This window comes from Drosophila busckii, chromosome 3L (assembly GCF_011750605.1).
Source record: "Drosophila busckii strain San Diego stock center, stock number 13000-0081.31 chromosome 3L, ASM1175060v1, whole genome shotgun sequence".
Taxonomy (NCBI): Eukaryota; Metazoa; Arthropoda; class Insecta; order Diptera; family Drosophilidae; genus Drosophila; species Drosophila busckii.
In genome coordinates, this window is record NC_046606.1 from 3504042 (window position 1) to 3521086 (window position 17045).

The following is a 17045-nucleotide window of genomic DNA, read 5'->3' on the forward strand; positions in this document are numbered from 1 at the left end:
AAATTAAAAACAACAAACAAACAAATTTGTTTTGGGCGCCCAAACAGCGTAAAAGCTTTCAAAAGCTTCGCTGCTTACTGACGAACAGTTAAGTTTGAGGTCTTAACTAGCGAGTAGTCAGCTGAGGGCTTCGGGCGAGTAGCAGCTTCAGCCTCGGCGCGATCAGTACAAAAGCGTTGCGTAGGCGAAACGGTCGTTTAAACTACCGTCGAACGGGATCGGTAAAAGTAGCGCAGCTGACGGCTCGACTTAAGATTAAGGTACGACAGTGAAATGACACTTTAAGAGGTGTAAATTTTTGACTAATAGTTGGCAAAAGTAAAAACCACAACAACAGCAACAATAACTGCTAGTCAAGTCGAGAGTGTGGAAAGTGTAGCTCGTTCGATTAACTCTTTGCAATGGCGCTAAAGCAAATTGCAATTTACCTGCTAGTCGGCTCCATCTGTTGGACACACGTGGAGCCCTCCAAGGAATATAGTCGCTACCTAACGCAGATATTCCAAAAATATGGCACCGGCAACACCATAACCTTTGAGGTAAGTCCCCCAAATTCAAATACTATACAATTAGTAGTAGCCCACACGCTTCAGTGCATATGCGACATTAGTTAGGCTTTAGTAAATAGTAACAATATGCAAAATATTATTGTTTAGTTAAAAAATCAACAAAGAGTTAATAATCTGCAGGAATTGCGATGCGACTCGGGGTCGTAAATCCCATTAAGTAACGACTTGAGCCCAAAATAAACATTATTGTTTAGCAGTAACTAACTAAAGGAATTAGTAATCTTTATGCTCGCCTTAAGATACGCGCCGAGCTGCACGGCACACATATTTACTCAGCCGGAGATCCACAGAGCGTCAGACTCAGGCGTAGTTGCTTGCTGATGATGTTGATGTCGTCTCTTGGCGTTAAGATTGTCATAAATTTAATCAAAATCTTCTACACACTTGTACATTTATCTTGTGCGTAGCACAAACATTATAATATACAGACTACTAGTTGTATGTTTATATAGCTATATGCTATATGAAAAGACGCTCAGCTGAGCTGAATTGGGGACATCAGCACTTACTGAAGACTAAAGAAATCTGCATCTGATCTCAATTTAATGTGACATTATCTCACAATACTACCAGTGTACATAAAAATTAAGCAATCGCCAGATATATGGGATTATCATACAACAGAACATGAATTACTTTACTTACTTTAAATGCAACTGACACAATTAATTGTTTGCATAAATCTTGAATATTTAGTGCTTTATTATAACTATAAAGATGTAATTATATTGCCATACTTGGGATTTTAAGATTGAATCGATGCATTTAAATTGAATGTGGACAACAAATTTTGCACATCTTGCTAAATTAAGCATACGTAAATATTGCACATTAAGTATACGTACATATTTGTATTCAATATTTTTAAAAAGAGAAGCAAAGCTATTAAATGTTTTAATTAACTTTAGAATAATGATTTTATTTATTTATTTATTCAAACGTTATTGATTTGCTAACTTTGACTCATATAAAATAATAATACAAGCCAAGTGCTAATATTATGATCACGGTTAACTCGAATTAAGGCTTATAATTAAATGTCAAAATCAAAAACAAAAATTATAACGCACGTTGTCGCTTAACTCGGCCACGCACCTTATGGCCACCTGTTATTTGTACACGACTATTATTGTCATGGCACAATAAAAGTGAAGCAATTATAAACACATGTGTGTGTGTGTCTTTGTATGTTTAAGTGAGCTGCAAGTCAATGCACATGACATAGCCCAACCCCCCGCATAAATAGATAGAGCCCAGGCAGACCATAAACTATGCATTCGCATTACTCATGCGTAGATGTCGGCGACACTACGCAATACGGCCGTACATTCAAATGTGAAATGTATGTGGGGGGACACTTGTGGCATACTAACTACCATATGCAAAATCTTTGGTTTCCATTCCAAATTCAAAGCCATGCCTAAATTGCGCGACAGACGCGTGTCCGGCGGGTTGAGTGAGATCTTTGTATGCAAAGTTCTTGGCACAGTATTTTGTTGAATGAAAGTAAAACCCCCAATAGCCCAAGGGCTATTTGCCTGCCTGCTTATGCTATTGTTTATCAATTACGATTTCATTGTAATTTGCTGTGATTTCAACAATTGTGTTTGCCCAACTCTGAGTCAATTTTATTGCTTTTTGCTGCGGCGCGTGCTTGCCCAAATGGCCAAAAGACGACGCTTTGCATCTCATTTGCATGACTGCTGCTGATTTGCTATCTTGGCCATGGAATTCCTAGAGTTCAGGCAGTAGCCAGCCAGTCCAGTCGCTAGTCCCAGCTATTGACAGACAGAGCACACGCCCATTAGACAGTAGCTGTCAAGACAATTAGATGCAGCCGCCCACCCCCGCCCAGTCAGTCAATGATTAATATGTACATGGAGTCAAGCAAATATGCATGTATGTAATTATAATTGTTTTGTTCTGTGACAATTGAATCAAGTAATTATCTGTGGGATTTTCGCTAGTTTATACGCTCAGCACGTGATAAACTTTGTTGGCAAAAGCGCCGCTAAACTAAACAATTTATAGCATATTAATATAAACAAATTGTAACTTATTTTTAGCTTGTAATTAAATTGCATGCAAGACCTAAGCGATATCCAATGTCATTAACGTTAAAACTAATGCGATAAATATTCACAGGGCCTGGAGCACTTGATGTACAGCTTGGGACTGGGACAAATTGAATTCGAGCCCTCACACACAATCGATCAGCATCGACCACAAGGCTACAACATTACCAAGCAGCAAGAGAACGAGACAAATGCGACCAATGAAGAGTTGCCCACTGATGCACAACTGCCCATCCAGCCGCCGACGGAGCAGCAGCAGGTCAATAAGACGGATTTGAACAGCGCTGATGCAACTGTCGAGTTTCGGGATATGCACGATCCCAGGCATCGGCATATACGTGAAAGCAGTGGTAAGACACGTAACCAATGTTTTTTATTTCGATGAAAAAGTTTACAACTCGTTCGTCTATTGATAAGAACTTGTTATCTGTCGCGCTTATCAACAGCATGTTCTCACTTTGTCCAAGAATTAGCGTCTGCTTGCTTGCTTTGGACTGAGTCGTAAATATGCCTCCGGAGCAGCTACTTGCCCACACGGCAACGGAAAAGTGCAAGGTGCCCACAACAATGGGCAAATAAAAAGTGCAAATAGAAACTTAAATGGCAATTATAAGCAGCGCTCGGGCTAAATAAATAAATATGCACTTGTGATGCAAACAAACTAAGCACAATATTTGTATCTGTGTGTGTGTGTGTGTAATGTGAGTCAATATAACGAACAGAGGGTTGTAAATTTTAACCAACCAATTCAAAAACCAATTGCTCGTATAATAGAAAAATATTAAGAACTATGCGATTGCAAAAGACTTAAAGCCAAGTCGAAGTGCCAAAGTATCGTAAAGCTTTCCAGTTAAAAATGTATTACCAGACCCGAGAATTAATATAAGCTAAAGTGTTTAATCTATTCCATGATCCTAGCAAGTACCTACTTTGCATTTAAATTGACTAGCCAAACAGAAAGTTTTTAAGAATCTGCGTTATATAAAATATTTGATTTGATCTATTCAATGCCAGACTAGTCCATTCCCTAGCAAGTATCTACTTTGGACAATGCCATTTATAAATAGATTAGATGCCCCTGACACGTGTAGCTTTCAATTGACGGACTAAGTACTTCAAGTACAAGGCCCAACAGATTCAATGAGGCAGCAATGCAAATGATGATCAAACTGCGCTTCCTGCTACTGCAGCCATAGAGCAAAAAACCCACAAATTAGGACTGTCGCTACGTGCTCCAGAGTATATATACTATATAGTATATAGTCTGTTTTGATCGCATCTGGGCTGATGTGTTGATGCACGCGTGTAAATCAGCGTCAACACAACTATCGTAAACAGATCGGGGCGGTGTCAGTCAAGCTAAGTCGCTAATCGTTTTTATGGATGCGGAAATACAAAGAGACTGACTATAACAAATTGTTTACCGTTAATTGCACTGCACACAGCTTTAAAATGAGCCATCAGCGCTTATATTTGTTTAACAAAGCCCATTGTAAGCAGTTTGACTTAAAAACAATTTGCTTCGCCTTCTGTCTCTTGTAGAGTCCTTACATGGAGAACGGCCGCCCGTTCCCGCTTGTTTATCACCCAAGTCGTTGCTCTCGCTGGTGGTGGATCACGATGATTTGCATAGCAATACGCTCTACAACTCGATTGTTAAACAGGAGACGCACAATTCGGAGGAGGAATACAATAAGTTTATCAACAGCGTGCTCATTACGCCAAATGCTTTCATGAAGCTCTGCCCAGCGCTTTTGGCGCAGATCGACAATGGAGTTTGCATGCAGCCAGCGCCAGCGCCATTGATCCGTGATAAGGATAAGAAAACTAGAATTTGGAATGGTAATATAGCTTTACTAACATTTAAACTGCATTAAACAATCTTTGCACTTACCCTTAGCTTGGATCTATGCCAGCATCTGCATGTTTATACTATCAGGTAAGCTTAAGCCACATCTAGACTTGCCATTGATATTAATTACTGCTTTTATAGCTTGCGGCTTGTTGGGCATACTGCTGGTGCCGCTGATGAAAAGCATTGCGTATCAGGAGATTCTTAAGTTTCTGGTTGCCATTGCTGTGGGCACATTGGCTGGCGATGCTTTGATGCACTTGCTGCCACATGCGCTGTTCAAGGAGGAGCAACACGAGGCTGCCATGCAGCTCAAGGAGGAGCATGGCCACAAGCACAGCAATGAGCCGGCGCTGCTCTGCGGCTGCGCATTCTTGGCCGCGCTCTTTATGTACGTGCTGGAGAATGTTATACCGCTGTTTAAGGGCGAGGCTGGCGGACACGGACATAGCCATGGGCATGGCCATAGTCATGCTCACACTCACACTGCAGAGAAGCCAGTTCCTTCAGTGGAGGCACCGCCCAGTCGTGAGCTCAACATGATGTTGCAGGAAACTAAACTGGATGAAAAGAAACCCAATCGTCCGCTTACGCCAGTTGCCTTCATGGTCATCATAGGCGATGGTCTGCACAATCTTACGGATGGCCTGGCTATTGGCGCTGCCTTCGCCAGCGATCCTGTCACAGGCCTCGCTACGGCCTTTGCCGTCTTGTGCCACGAGTTGCCGCACGAACTGGGCGACTTTGCCTTGCTGCTCCAGACGGGCGTCTCCATTCGTCGCGCTGTTTATATGAACATTGTTAGCTCGGTGCTGAGCTTTGTGGGCATGTCCATTGGTCTGCTGCTGGTGGGTATTGGTGATGGCATGACGCAGTGGATCTATGCGGCGACTGCTGGCTCCTTTCTGTACATAGCCTTCGCTGATCTGGTGCCCACAATGAGCGTGGCTCACAATCCGGAACTGGCGCGTGATCCAAAGGGCATAATTATACAGATTTTGGGCATCCTGCTGGGCGGTCTCATCATGTTGGTCATTGCGGTGAATGAGCATGATCTGGAAGGCTTGTTCAAGAGCATTTAGCTGCTACTGCTGTTGTCTTAATGTAACGTCAGGAATCTCAATGTATAACGCAAGACCAAAGTGAATCACGCGATGAAACAACTTCAAGAGTATTATGAGTGTAATTAAAAAAAAAACTAGTTGCATATCTATATTGTACGTCAGACAAAACTCTGATTTGATTTGAGCCTGTATATCTAAAATTAATGGCAAAACTTTGAGCTAATATATCTAATATGGAATCATTGTTAAATGCTCAGATAAGTTGAATCAGCGCGTGCTTCAGTTGATGCATGTAGTATGTATGTATATATGTTTATAAGTTTACCTTAAACGAATTTTAAATTAGTATTAAGCAACACAACTTGCAGCTGCCGGCGATATTAAAGCTTGATCTTTAATTGTTTTTTTGTTTTGTTTGTGGTAACATTTACGCTAGAATTACTTTAAATATTAAAAAACAGCTTTGTTAATGTAAATACTCTATTCAAGACAATTGCATTTGTTGTTGTTGTTGTTCCTCAAAGGGTTCGTTTGGCAGGCGCGCAGAGTTCTGAAAACAGTCAGGTTCATATAAGAAAGACTGTAAAAATTAAAAACAAACTTAGTTACTTACTAGCTTTTGGGAGCGCTGTTCCAGCAAGCCATAGGCAAAATGATTTAGGGTAAAGCCGCTAGGCAGAGCCACACCCTGAATGCGATAAAATGCACTGGCAGCACCTTCACTGGCCACCTTGTGTGCAGCGGATATGGTGCACTTGCCAAGGAAACGTGTAGAGGCCACCATAGGTCCACGCGAGATGTCGATGTGTTCCCCCAAGCGATAGAGCGTGACGCGACCTTGATTCTGTTGCGCTATACTGGGAAGCTGCTCGCTTTTGTAGCGTGAATCTTTGAACATTTCTATCGCCACATCCTTATCCACTTCCAAGCGCTCTATTCTCAAGTCCTGTGCCGACAGCTTCACCATTTCTGCCGATATAGCGCGCATTTCAGCTTTCGTAGGCTCCCAGCTTTGCGTGCCCAACACAATGTCATGCACAAAGCTGCCGGATTTGACTAAAAGAACAAGTAGTTAGCCTTGAGATACATACACAAGTGTTGAATCAAAATAATTACTATTTGGCCCGGGAAAGCTATGCAGTTCCAGCTTCGCCTCATCCTTAAATGTACGTTGCAGCGCAGCGCCCAACATGAAACTGCAGGTGCGCCAAAAGGCTCTGTAACAATAAAACAGAAATTAGATCAATACGTTCTATTAATCACTATCATTACATGCACTTACTTGTTGACCAGATGTGGTTCAGATACATTGAAATTGAGCAACTGCAGAGTACACGATTCCTGCAGTGGTCGATGCATGTCCCAGGGCACGGTGCCATCGATCAAAGCCAAGGCAGCTCTTTTGCAATGACCTTCGCTCAAGTGCTGTGCGCAGTTGTATGGCGTCGATATATGATTGTTCATAACTAGAGTCACATCCTCGGGCAGTCCCAAGTAGCGCACTTCTATCTTTTCTATGCGACCCACAGCTTCCCGCTGGCGTCGCTGTTCCTGACTGAAAAGTTCATTACGGGATCTTAGCGCTGCAGTGGCACTCAGATTGACTGAAAATAAAATAGTTTTAAGTAAATACACGTGAGACTTTTTAATGTTTATGTGACTTTTCGATGCGGCATTACATAAATTAAATGTGCGGCATGCGGTATCGTAGAATCACTTGTTAGTAACTACTTACCTATATTTCGATACTGCTGTAGTTGTCTTAGAGCACCTAGATTTGGTTTTATTAGCTTAGTTACTGCAGACATTATGTTTTTATCACAATAATTACAATTATTTTATGTTTACTTGCAATCAGCGCTGCTAATATAATATATGTCAGATCCAAACAGCAAATATAGCTACTTTTTTAACTATTTTTTGCAGATATCTAGCTATTAGCAGCATGTATGCTTAGTGCTCATAGCTATTCAAAATTTGAACATAGCTAAATCTAACTATTAAATTGCTAAAATAGTAACACTCAATAAATGAATTCAATGAACTTCTTCTGAACTAGTTCCATTGCTCACGCAAAAGTCAGCCCTGGATCATTTATAATGACTGTTATATTTTGAATTTAGCATTTGCGAAATACATACATAGTTTGGCGCGGGGTTTTATTTTGTTTAATAATTGTTTGCTTATAATCTGACTAGATAAATAAACTTACATAATATATTATATGTTTTAAAATAATTCCATATTTAGATCAAATAATTAAATATATTTCCAAAAAGACTAGTGAAGCTTAATATCAATTATTAACACCCGTACAAATGTGCACATGAAATATAATATATTCAGACACACATAGTTAATTTAAAATCAGTTTTGTTTTATAACCACCTGGATTTCTTGTTTTACTACTAAAAACAATCAAACTAAAGTTTATTTTGGCTACGATGAATTCTGTATGAATTACTCATTCTTAAATATTGTGAAATTTATAATCGAGATTTTTTGAAAACAATCTCCCATGATTCATCAGTATCCCCAATTAATTCAAAATAAGTAATTAGCTTTATTATATTTGGAAAAAAATGTGAATAAAGTTTAGATAAAGTGTTATTTATAGTAGATTATAGAAACCCAGCTTTGCTTTTGTATGTATCTACATACGTATGTATGTCTTGAATTCATAGTTTTGCCAAATATGAACTGTATTTCATAAATTTAAATTCATATATATTTGTATATGTCTTATTGTTATTTTAATCTAATATTTATTCTTTTTAAATTTACAGTGCAAAAATAAATTACAAAGTATGTATGATTTAAGAATACATATACACAAGTTGTATGTACTTACATATATGTAAAACTGAGTATGATTTAAATAAATGTTCGTTGTGCAAAAAAATTAAATTTATTTTTAGCTCCGCATTCACCTACTTATGAAATTTAAAAATTCAGAAACTTCAGAATGACTGACGGTATTACTATCATGAGCCACTTTATGGCACATACTAAACAACAGGAAGTCTAAGATACTAATGTAACTCTCATCTTACTAGCTATCACTTTATCATTTCGTGCCACGATGAAAAAGCATTTTGGCAAATTTCACCCGTGCATCTCGAATTCGCAAACGTGGAATGTCACATATTAGCTATCACGAAAAGCTGGATGAGTAGACGAAGAGTTTTGGACACCGCCGAAGCGTCATCGACTACTCGAACAAGTTCTCTTTTGATGACGCAGCGGCGGTGACGCATTCAATGAATGAACACATTTGCACTAAGGCACACATATACATTTACACATAGATACATACATATAAAATACTACGTCTGTTTGTGCTTGCGAGAGCTTATTAGCTTGGCAACAACAAAATCCGTAGCTAGAATTTCTGTCAAAGTCAAAACAAGTTTCCATACGACTTTTTGCTGTGGAGAGCCCAGAGGCATAAGCTGTTGGCGCAATTTCGCAAGCGATATTGTCCGTTGAGTGTAACGTGCTGATTTTTAAATTTAAATTCAAAAATTAACGACAGAATGCGTAAGCTTGTGTATATGTGTGTGTGTGAGCGTGAGCATCTTATACATATATGTATGTACAGCAATGTGAGCGAAAGCACATGCGGAAACTTATAGTACGCAATGATAATGATATCCACAATCATATTGCGTAAATAAACTTGTTTAAATAGAATAGTTTAACTATATGTATTAAAATAATATTTTGTACTTTAGCCAGCATATTTTCATTTTCAGTTTGCTTTTTGAAGGTCCCACTAAATTCAAAATCAAAATCAATGACTACGCGCCTGTACCAATGCCATTGACAAGTTTCGCTTTAGCAAGAGATTCATGTTTTGAAGAAACACAAGGTGGTAGGCTATTCGAAAACGTAACGAAAAAAGAAGAAGCATGCAAACACAAAAATGCGAGGTGTGCAAGGAGTGTTGTAAAATATAAGCATATTACACATACATAAGTACATATGTAATTGCATTTGTATTACATTAACATATGCTATTTGTAAATGATGTATTCCTTAGGTTTATTACCATAAGTTCTTGGAATAGGTAGTAGGGCTCTTCAAACTTTACAAGCACTCCTCGCCCACGAAAAGCAGATGAATTTTTACAGTGGCTGGCATCTGTTTTTGAATGCACGTCAGTTTGTATGTATACTCGGAAATCACCTTGCAACAGCTGCAATATTCGACAACGTACTGAGGATCCTTCACGATTTTAGGGGATGGTGATGCAGACGCTATGTTTGTGAAAATATAAATCTACCTGTAGTAGTAGTGGTAGTGATCGTTACCTGCATATGGGAATGCATGTGTATTTGTTTGATCTGGTGTGCGTGTGCTCTGGCATAATTCGTACGTACGTAGGCCAATGATCTTTCTTTTTCGAGTCGCAGCTGCAACAAAATCATAAACTGCGCATATCGAATAATTATACATGAGCATGCAAACGCATGTACATGTACATACATATGTACATACATATGTATTTATGTATGTTCATATGTATGTGCATACATATTTATGTATTATAGCCATATATTGATAGTTTATCATTTCCTGATTTAGTTAAATTCGCCTAGATTTCAAATTGTGAAGCGACAGTTATGTATCTCCAAGATACATTTAGCATCTGCCCATGCTGGCATTTGTAACACTAATACACAGACACATACTGTACATGTGTGTATAGGGGTTGATCTCTTGTAGCATTCAAAATCAACGTTTCACATTCTTTTGTAAAAGAATAAAATATGTACAGGCTTGCAAGGAAATGTAAACGTTTCAACGCAGTTTGTTTCGAAAAAATAACGTCGCATAAGTAACGCCACATTGGCAAAGTAGCCCTGGCATCAGTTTCAATTCCGACTGTTTCAGTGACGTTCATTTTGTGAAGACAAGGTAGCTACTACATGACCGTGACGTCACAACAAAATTTGACTATAAAACAACTATTGTCTTAACATGTGAATTTCATAATTTTTTTATTATACACTAACACTAAATGCATTAAAACTTATTTAAATAATTTGCAAAGTTTGTCTTATCTTATATAAACAACTTCTAATATATGTTACTTCTGCTGCGAGATAATAATTGCGCTGGTGGTGATTATTTTTCTATGAATGTACTATGTGCATTTAAGCTATAATTTCGTCAAAAACAATAATTTATATATGTATGCAATTTCATGCGTATACGAAATGCAATTCTTGTGACGTCACGCTCTCTTACCTAGTGCTGAACCTCACAATGTCATCTCTATTCACATGTTCCATGAGAGAGTCTCAGAGAGGTCTGCGTATAAATACGGAACAAACGAGTGAAAACGGAACCATTGACATTTCGGAGCGTAAGGCAGACAAACGGGCGCGTTTTGTGTGTGTGAGTGAACTAGAAATCGTTCGATTTGTTTTAAAATCGACAACAATAACAACTAAACGCGAAATAATATTGTTTCTTAAAAATATTTCGCAATATAATTGGCATATTGCATAAGCCGAATAAAGTGTTAAAGTGAATTAAAACATCAGCACAAAATATATCAAAACAAAAAGTAGCTGGCGTCTCACACACACACACACACACATGCACGCATAAATCCACATACGACACATACAAGCATACAAACAACTAAGAGACAATGAAAATGCCAATCGTGAGCTAAAGTCAAATACGGGCTGAGAAAAGCAAAAACTGTGATAATTTTGAGCTGGAAAGCAGTGTACATACAAAAAAAAACAAAAATAGCTACAGTTAAATAAAATTTGAGACAAAGCAACAACACAAATAACAGTGAAATCAGCCGTTTGCAATATGGATAATAGTAATAGCAATAGCAGCGCAGCAGACGCTACAAAAATGGTCACCTATACGGAAAGCAACAGAAACAGCTCAGCCGAGACAGCAGCAGCTGCGAGGGAACGCGATCAGCGCCTGACGCCCGCATTAGTGTTGTTCACTAGTGCGCCCGGCACGCCCACTACTCCCACGATATCGACGCCTACAAAGGAGCTGCAAAATGCAGAGATGCTGCGCAGAATTCGCGAGAAGCTGGTCAATTCGCCAGTCTGTGAACTTCAGACGCTAAGCCTTGCCGAGCCATTGAGCTTGAGCAGCAGCAGTGGCGGCTGTGGAGTTGGTGGCGAACAGCCAGTCAAAGTGATCAAGAACCGTTACCTGATCAGTGCCCAGCCTAGTCACATCTCAGCCGCGGCAGCGGCCAAAACGCCCGCCTCTTATCGCCATCTCATCGATCTGACCTCTTCGAACCTGCAGTGCGTGGACGTCTTTACTGGTGAACAGTTCCTATGCAAGATTATCAACGAGCCGCTGCACAAGGTGCAACGTGCCTACTTCCAACTGCAGCAGGACGAGCAGCTGTGCAAAAGCGTAATCTATGGGCATACGTTAATACGCGGCGTGCACGACCTTGTGCCGCTGTCCAAGAATCGCACCTACATCATCATAGCGCCTGTACATCAAGAAAAGCAACAGCAACATCCGCAGCAGCAGCAGCAGCAGCAGCAGCAGCAACAGAACCGCGTCTATGAGAACCTGCATACGTACATCAGACATGAGAAGCGACTTTGCGAAGCGGAGGCGCGCTCTATTTTCCATCAGATCTGCCAGACAGTGCAGGTGTGCCATCGTAACGGAATTATCTTAAGGGATTTGAAGCTCAAGCGCTTCTATTTTATTGATGAAGCAAGGTTAGTACATCAAAACAATACATCAACATACAACAATGTGTTGCTAATTACGTGGCCTGAAGTGTGTACACATCTGCTCACTCGAATAGACACACACATACAGCTATGCTTTTTGATTTAAATTGCTAATTGTGCATATTTAAATTCTACTTACGTATAAATTTCAGATCTATATACAATATGTAATAAGTTCATGTGCTGATGAAAACTTTCGTAATCAATTGGTGCTGACCTTTCCCCTACACCCGCATAATAACCAAAACACCCATACACAGACCCACACACATACAAACACACACACACAAACGCGCGCTGTGTACTGGTTGCATATCTTTATTTTGCAATTCGATAAAAACTCGTTATGAGCAACAGTTTGTTTTTGTGTATGTGTGTGTGTTTGGTGTTGGTGTTGTTATTGGTGCCACAATTGTTGCTCTTGTTATTGGCCGACGCTGTTGTTGTTGTCGGCTAGTTGTTGGTAACATTGAACATTTAAGAAGTGTTGCAATGAAATAACCAATAGATCAACAGCGGCAACTCAGTTTGAACTCAGTTCAGCTAGGAAAATTGCTCAATCTGATGAAATAGCACATTACATTGCATTAAATAAAGCAAAAATACAAGCATATATGTATGTATATACATATGTATGTATGAATGAGAACATTCTACTGTACTTGCAAAAATGCTGATAATACACAAACAAAATAAATACATAAATGCGTATATGTATACACACATACATTCATTTGTATGATCACATTCAATTGTGATCCACTGATCACAGCGCAATTTCGGTTTTTCATATTTATTTTTTACTGTGTCTCTGACATGAGACATGCTAAGAGATTATTAGTGCCACCTTCTTGCAAAATAATTTAATTTTCTTCTATATGTATGTACTATTTATACACCTATGCACATATGTGTATGTACATACATTTCATATATCTACAGTGCATATCATTGATGTACATATGTTTGTACTTAATCTTGGACTCGTGGCGAGAACTAAATGAATTTTCAGTTTCTTGCTATCATTGCTGTACCTGTTGAATGCGAGAGCGACTGAGACTGAGAGAGTGAGCGAAAACGAGAGAACGATATGTGCTGCTTGCAAATTGTAGTTCTTACAAATAACGCAATAGTTGCTTAATGCTTATGAACTTATTTTCGTATGTGTGTGTCTGTGTGTAGTTTATTTGGTTTCCATTGCCAATGCAATTAGCAAATTTATTGCATAGGCTTTTTCCGTTTTCCGCTTTTAGTAGCTTATAGTAAATTGTATGTAATAATTATCATAGCACTAAGCAATAGAAGTTTTAAACTTGTCTATTTTTATGTATTGTATATATTAACATTATCCATTCGCCTTTAAGGTCAAATTGTGCTTTAGCCCTGACTCTGATCTTCTGTATACTTTTATTATCATACGCATACATATATGCAAGCATATGTATACATACAAATTTATGTACATACATACATATTTAAATATCATTTAAATGAGCAACGCGTATTAGCGTCGTCGACCTCTCTGCTTTGTATGCCTGTATTTTGGAAAACACACACATATGCGACTGCCTTCAAGCGTGTGTGTGTGTGTGTGCGTATATACTTTGTTAATTTTAAACACTCAGTATTGTACTCTAAAAAAAATGAGAGCGATCGTGCGCGCTCTCCAGGTGGCGCAATGTTTGCCTCTCCCAAAAACCCAACAAGGTCGCTTGTTGTAACCACACTGCTGCTGCTGTTGCTGTTGCTGCTCCTCTCTCTTTCGCTCTTGCTCTTGGCTGCTACTATTGTAATTTTTGTTTGATGAGCTACAGGCAGTCGCTTCGCATTTTGGTTGCTCATTTTCTGCTCAGGGTCACCTCGAGGCTTTTAACTTGTACATATGTATGTGTGCAAGTTTGTTTGCTGGCTTGGCGCTCACCTTATTATGTTTGACAGCAGTTGTTGCTGCTCTCCGGCAAGAGAGGCTTAGAGCTAGAGACTAGGCTGGCTCTCTGCTAAGCGGCTAAGCGTAGCTACGCTGCTTAAGTTTTTTTTGCATCAAAATGTAGGCCAATGTCAACATGGTGTCACCGCTCTTGGGTGTTTGGGGTCGCCAGCTTTGTCAGTATGTTGTGTCAATTATACAAACACTCTCGGCTGGCCAAGGCCCGGCTCTGCAAATGCTGCTGGCAGCGCTGCTGGCGCCACCGCCAACGCATTGGCAATCGATTGGTGTGTGTGTGTGTGTGTGTTGCTGTTGCTGTTGCATCAACATTTTTTGGGAGTTGTGCAACAGCAATGATTGCTGCATATTCGTATATTCGTACACGAAACAAATTTATGTAAATGCCTAGTATTAACCATTTTTATTGCTTGTCTTCCGCTTACAGAACCAAATTGCAGTACGAGTCGCTGGAGGGCTCAATGATACTTGATGGCGACGACGATACGCTTAGCGACAAGATCGGCTGCCCGCTGTACACCGCGCCGGAGCTGCTCTGCCCACAGCCCACGTATCAGGGCAAGCCGGCGGACATGTGGTCTCTGGGCGTTATACTCTACACCATGCTTGTGGGACAGTATCCGTTCTACGAGAAGGCCAACTGTAATCTAATCACGGTGATCCGTCATGGCAATGTCCAAATACCCATGACGCTCTCCAAATCGGTGCGCTGGTTAATGCTCTCCCTCTTGCGCAAGAACTACACGGAACGCATGACAGCGTCACATATATTTTTAACACCTTGGCTGCGGGAGCAGCGACCGTTCCACATGTACCTGCCGGTCGATGTGGAGATTGCGGACGACTGGGACGTGGACGGTGATCGGGATGAGATGGAGTGCATTGACGATGTGGAGGAGAGCCAACTGTGCTCGCTGGGCGGCATTAAGCATGAGCATGAGTACGAAGACATTGGCGTGGAGCCACTGGACTACACGCATAGCACGTTGCAAATGGCGCAGGCCAGTAGCTCCAGTAGTGTTGGCTCCAGTCAGACTGATGTCGATGTGGATGAGGACATGGGCTGACCACCGCCAGAGCTGTGCCACTTGGGGCTCGCTCTCTCGTATACGCTGGCGCGTGAGCTTGACACTTACACTTTGAAACGTTTCAAGCTGCTCCGACCTTTCGGGGCCGATCCATGGACTATTGCCTGCTGCTCTACGACGATAGCCGAGGCTAAGGCGGCCGCGTTCACTCGCTCACGTCATCTAAGCAGAGACCTCGATACTCACAAACCCACACACTCACACACGCATGCACGCGCGCGCACACACACCAACAAAAAACACATACACACACAAAAAAGACTTTGTAGCCTCGCTCACTTTACACGTAATGCGTATATAGATAGATATATGTATACAAACTCACTGCCTTCCAATTTATTGTCGAACTCGAAACTTCATACATAAGAATCCGAGACGCCCGAGTCCCGAGTTAATTCAACTGCAACTGCAACTGCAACTGATTCTTCCTAGCGAAACTTATGTACAATACATATGGTATATATAATAATATTTTGCTGTAAATTGTTGATTTTATCAATAGATAGAAAGCATTATTTTCAATGCTTAAGATGGCAACGAATGCAAATTGTTATTTATTATTTAATTTTTTTTTAACGTTCGCCTAATATGAAAAAAAATAGCATAAAAAGTGAAAATGTAACAAGAAAATGAATTAAACTTTGATCTCACTTAAAAAATGTTTATATATCGAAGTGTTTTATTTGATTTTATTAGATTTTAATCGAAATTCTTCTAATTAACTTGGTCACAAAACCGTTGCTGAAAATCATTTGCTACCAAATTTATCAAAGTAACCGCCTGATAAGCGCTATCATATTATGGTTGCTCTTTTTGTTTTCACAATATTTCAATGGCAAATATAGAGCTACAGACTCTGATTATATGCGACAGCGTCATACCATTCTGAAGAATTTTTTATATGATCAAGGTTAGCGCATACCCTAGATTTATGGTAATGATTACTAGAAGAAATTTCAAAATAATTTTTAAATGTAATTAACAGACAGACAGATGTATATGTATTGTTTTCAAATCGAATAAAGTTTCATTTGAATTAGAATGTTTTTAGAATAATCTGTGTACCAGTCAAATTCAGCAAATTATATTTTTTCCATTCAGTACAGGTGTACTAAAGCTAGAAATACTATATTTTAACCACGACGCAATAAAGACAGTTTAGTTTAAAGGCGACGTGACAAGTTCTACGTAGTCTGACTGCGTGCGAGCAGTCACAACATTATGAAATTATTGAGAGAATTTCGTAAACACGTTAAACCTGCGCTAAACAGACCGCCAGTCACTGTGAACAACAACTCTCTGCGTATACGTATACGTAACGTAAATATGGGAGAGCGAAAGTTGTAGCTTCTAGAATATTTTACCTACACTTCAGTACTGTCCGATATATTACAAATTTCTCTTTAAGTGAAATTACTTGAAAGAAATGTAACACATTGTTTTCTTATCACTTATAGCGGCAATAATACTTTAAGTTGTTTTAAAATATAGTATTCGCATAGTATAGTATATAGATTAAAGGTCGCCTTGTTAAAGAACTTATAGAATGCCTCCACGTGGCCTTAATTCAGAGATAAAGGGTACTTTACTTGAAATCAAATTAATTATATGATACCTGTATAATGCGTGTCATCATATCACATCGGAAACATTTCTTATTTTATTACTTTGATATAAACAATGGTATAGTAATGTTTATCAACAAA

The 17045-nt window shown here is 39.5% G+C and overlaps 3 protein-coding genes across 3 annotated transcripts; 2 read left to right on the top strand and 1 right to left on the bottom strand.

The window, feature by feature from the left end:
• Positions 1–190: 190 nt before the first annotated feature.
• Positions 191–6023, top strand: LOC108600737 (zinc transporter ZIP10). The gene is made up of 5 exons (XM_017988482.2): positions 191–539; positions 2715–2994; positions 4187–4486; positions 4545–4583; positions 4638–6023. The coding sequence occupies exons 1-5, from the start codon at positions 402–404 to the stop codon at positions 5576–5578; spliced, it is 1698 nt and encodes a 565-aa protein (XP_017843971.1). The 5' UTR covers positions 191–401; the 3' UTR covers positions 5579–6023.
• On the bottom strand, positions 5588–7428 carry LOC108600738 (39S ribosomal protein L39, mitochondrial). The gene is made up of 5 exons (XM_017988483.1): positions 7296–7428; positions 6843–7164; positions 6677–6777; positions 6174–6616; positions 5588–6110 (listed from the first exon to the last, which is right to left on the bottom strand). Exons 1-5 carry the CDS (start codon positions 7366–7368, stop codon positions 6045–6047), a joined length of 1005 nt encoding a protein of 334 aa, XP_017843972.1. The 5' UTR covers positions 7369–7428; the 3' UTR covers positions 5588–6044.
• Positions 7429–10951: 3523 nt separating this feature from the next.
• Positions 10952–15880, top strand: LOC108601003 (tribbles). The gene is made up of 2 exons (XM_017988868.2): positions 10952–12291; positions 14679–15880. The coding sequence occupies exons 1-2, from the start codon at positions 11396–11398 to the stop codon at positions 15316–15318; spliced, it is 1536 nt and encodes a 511-aa protein (XP_017844357.1). The 5' UTR covers positions 10952–11395; the 3' UTR covers positions 15319–15880.
• Positions 15881–17045: the final 1165 nt, after the last annotated feature.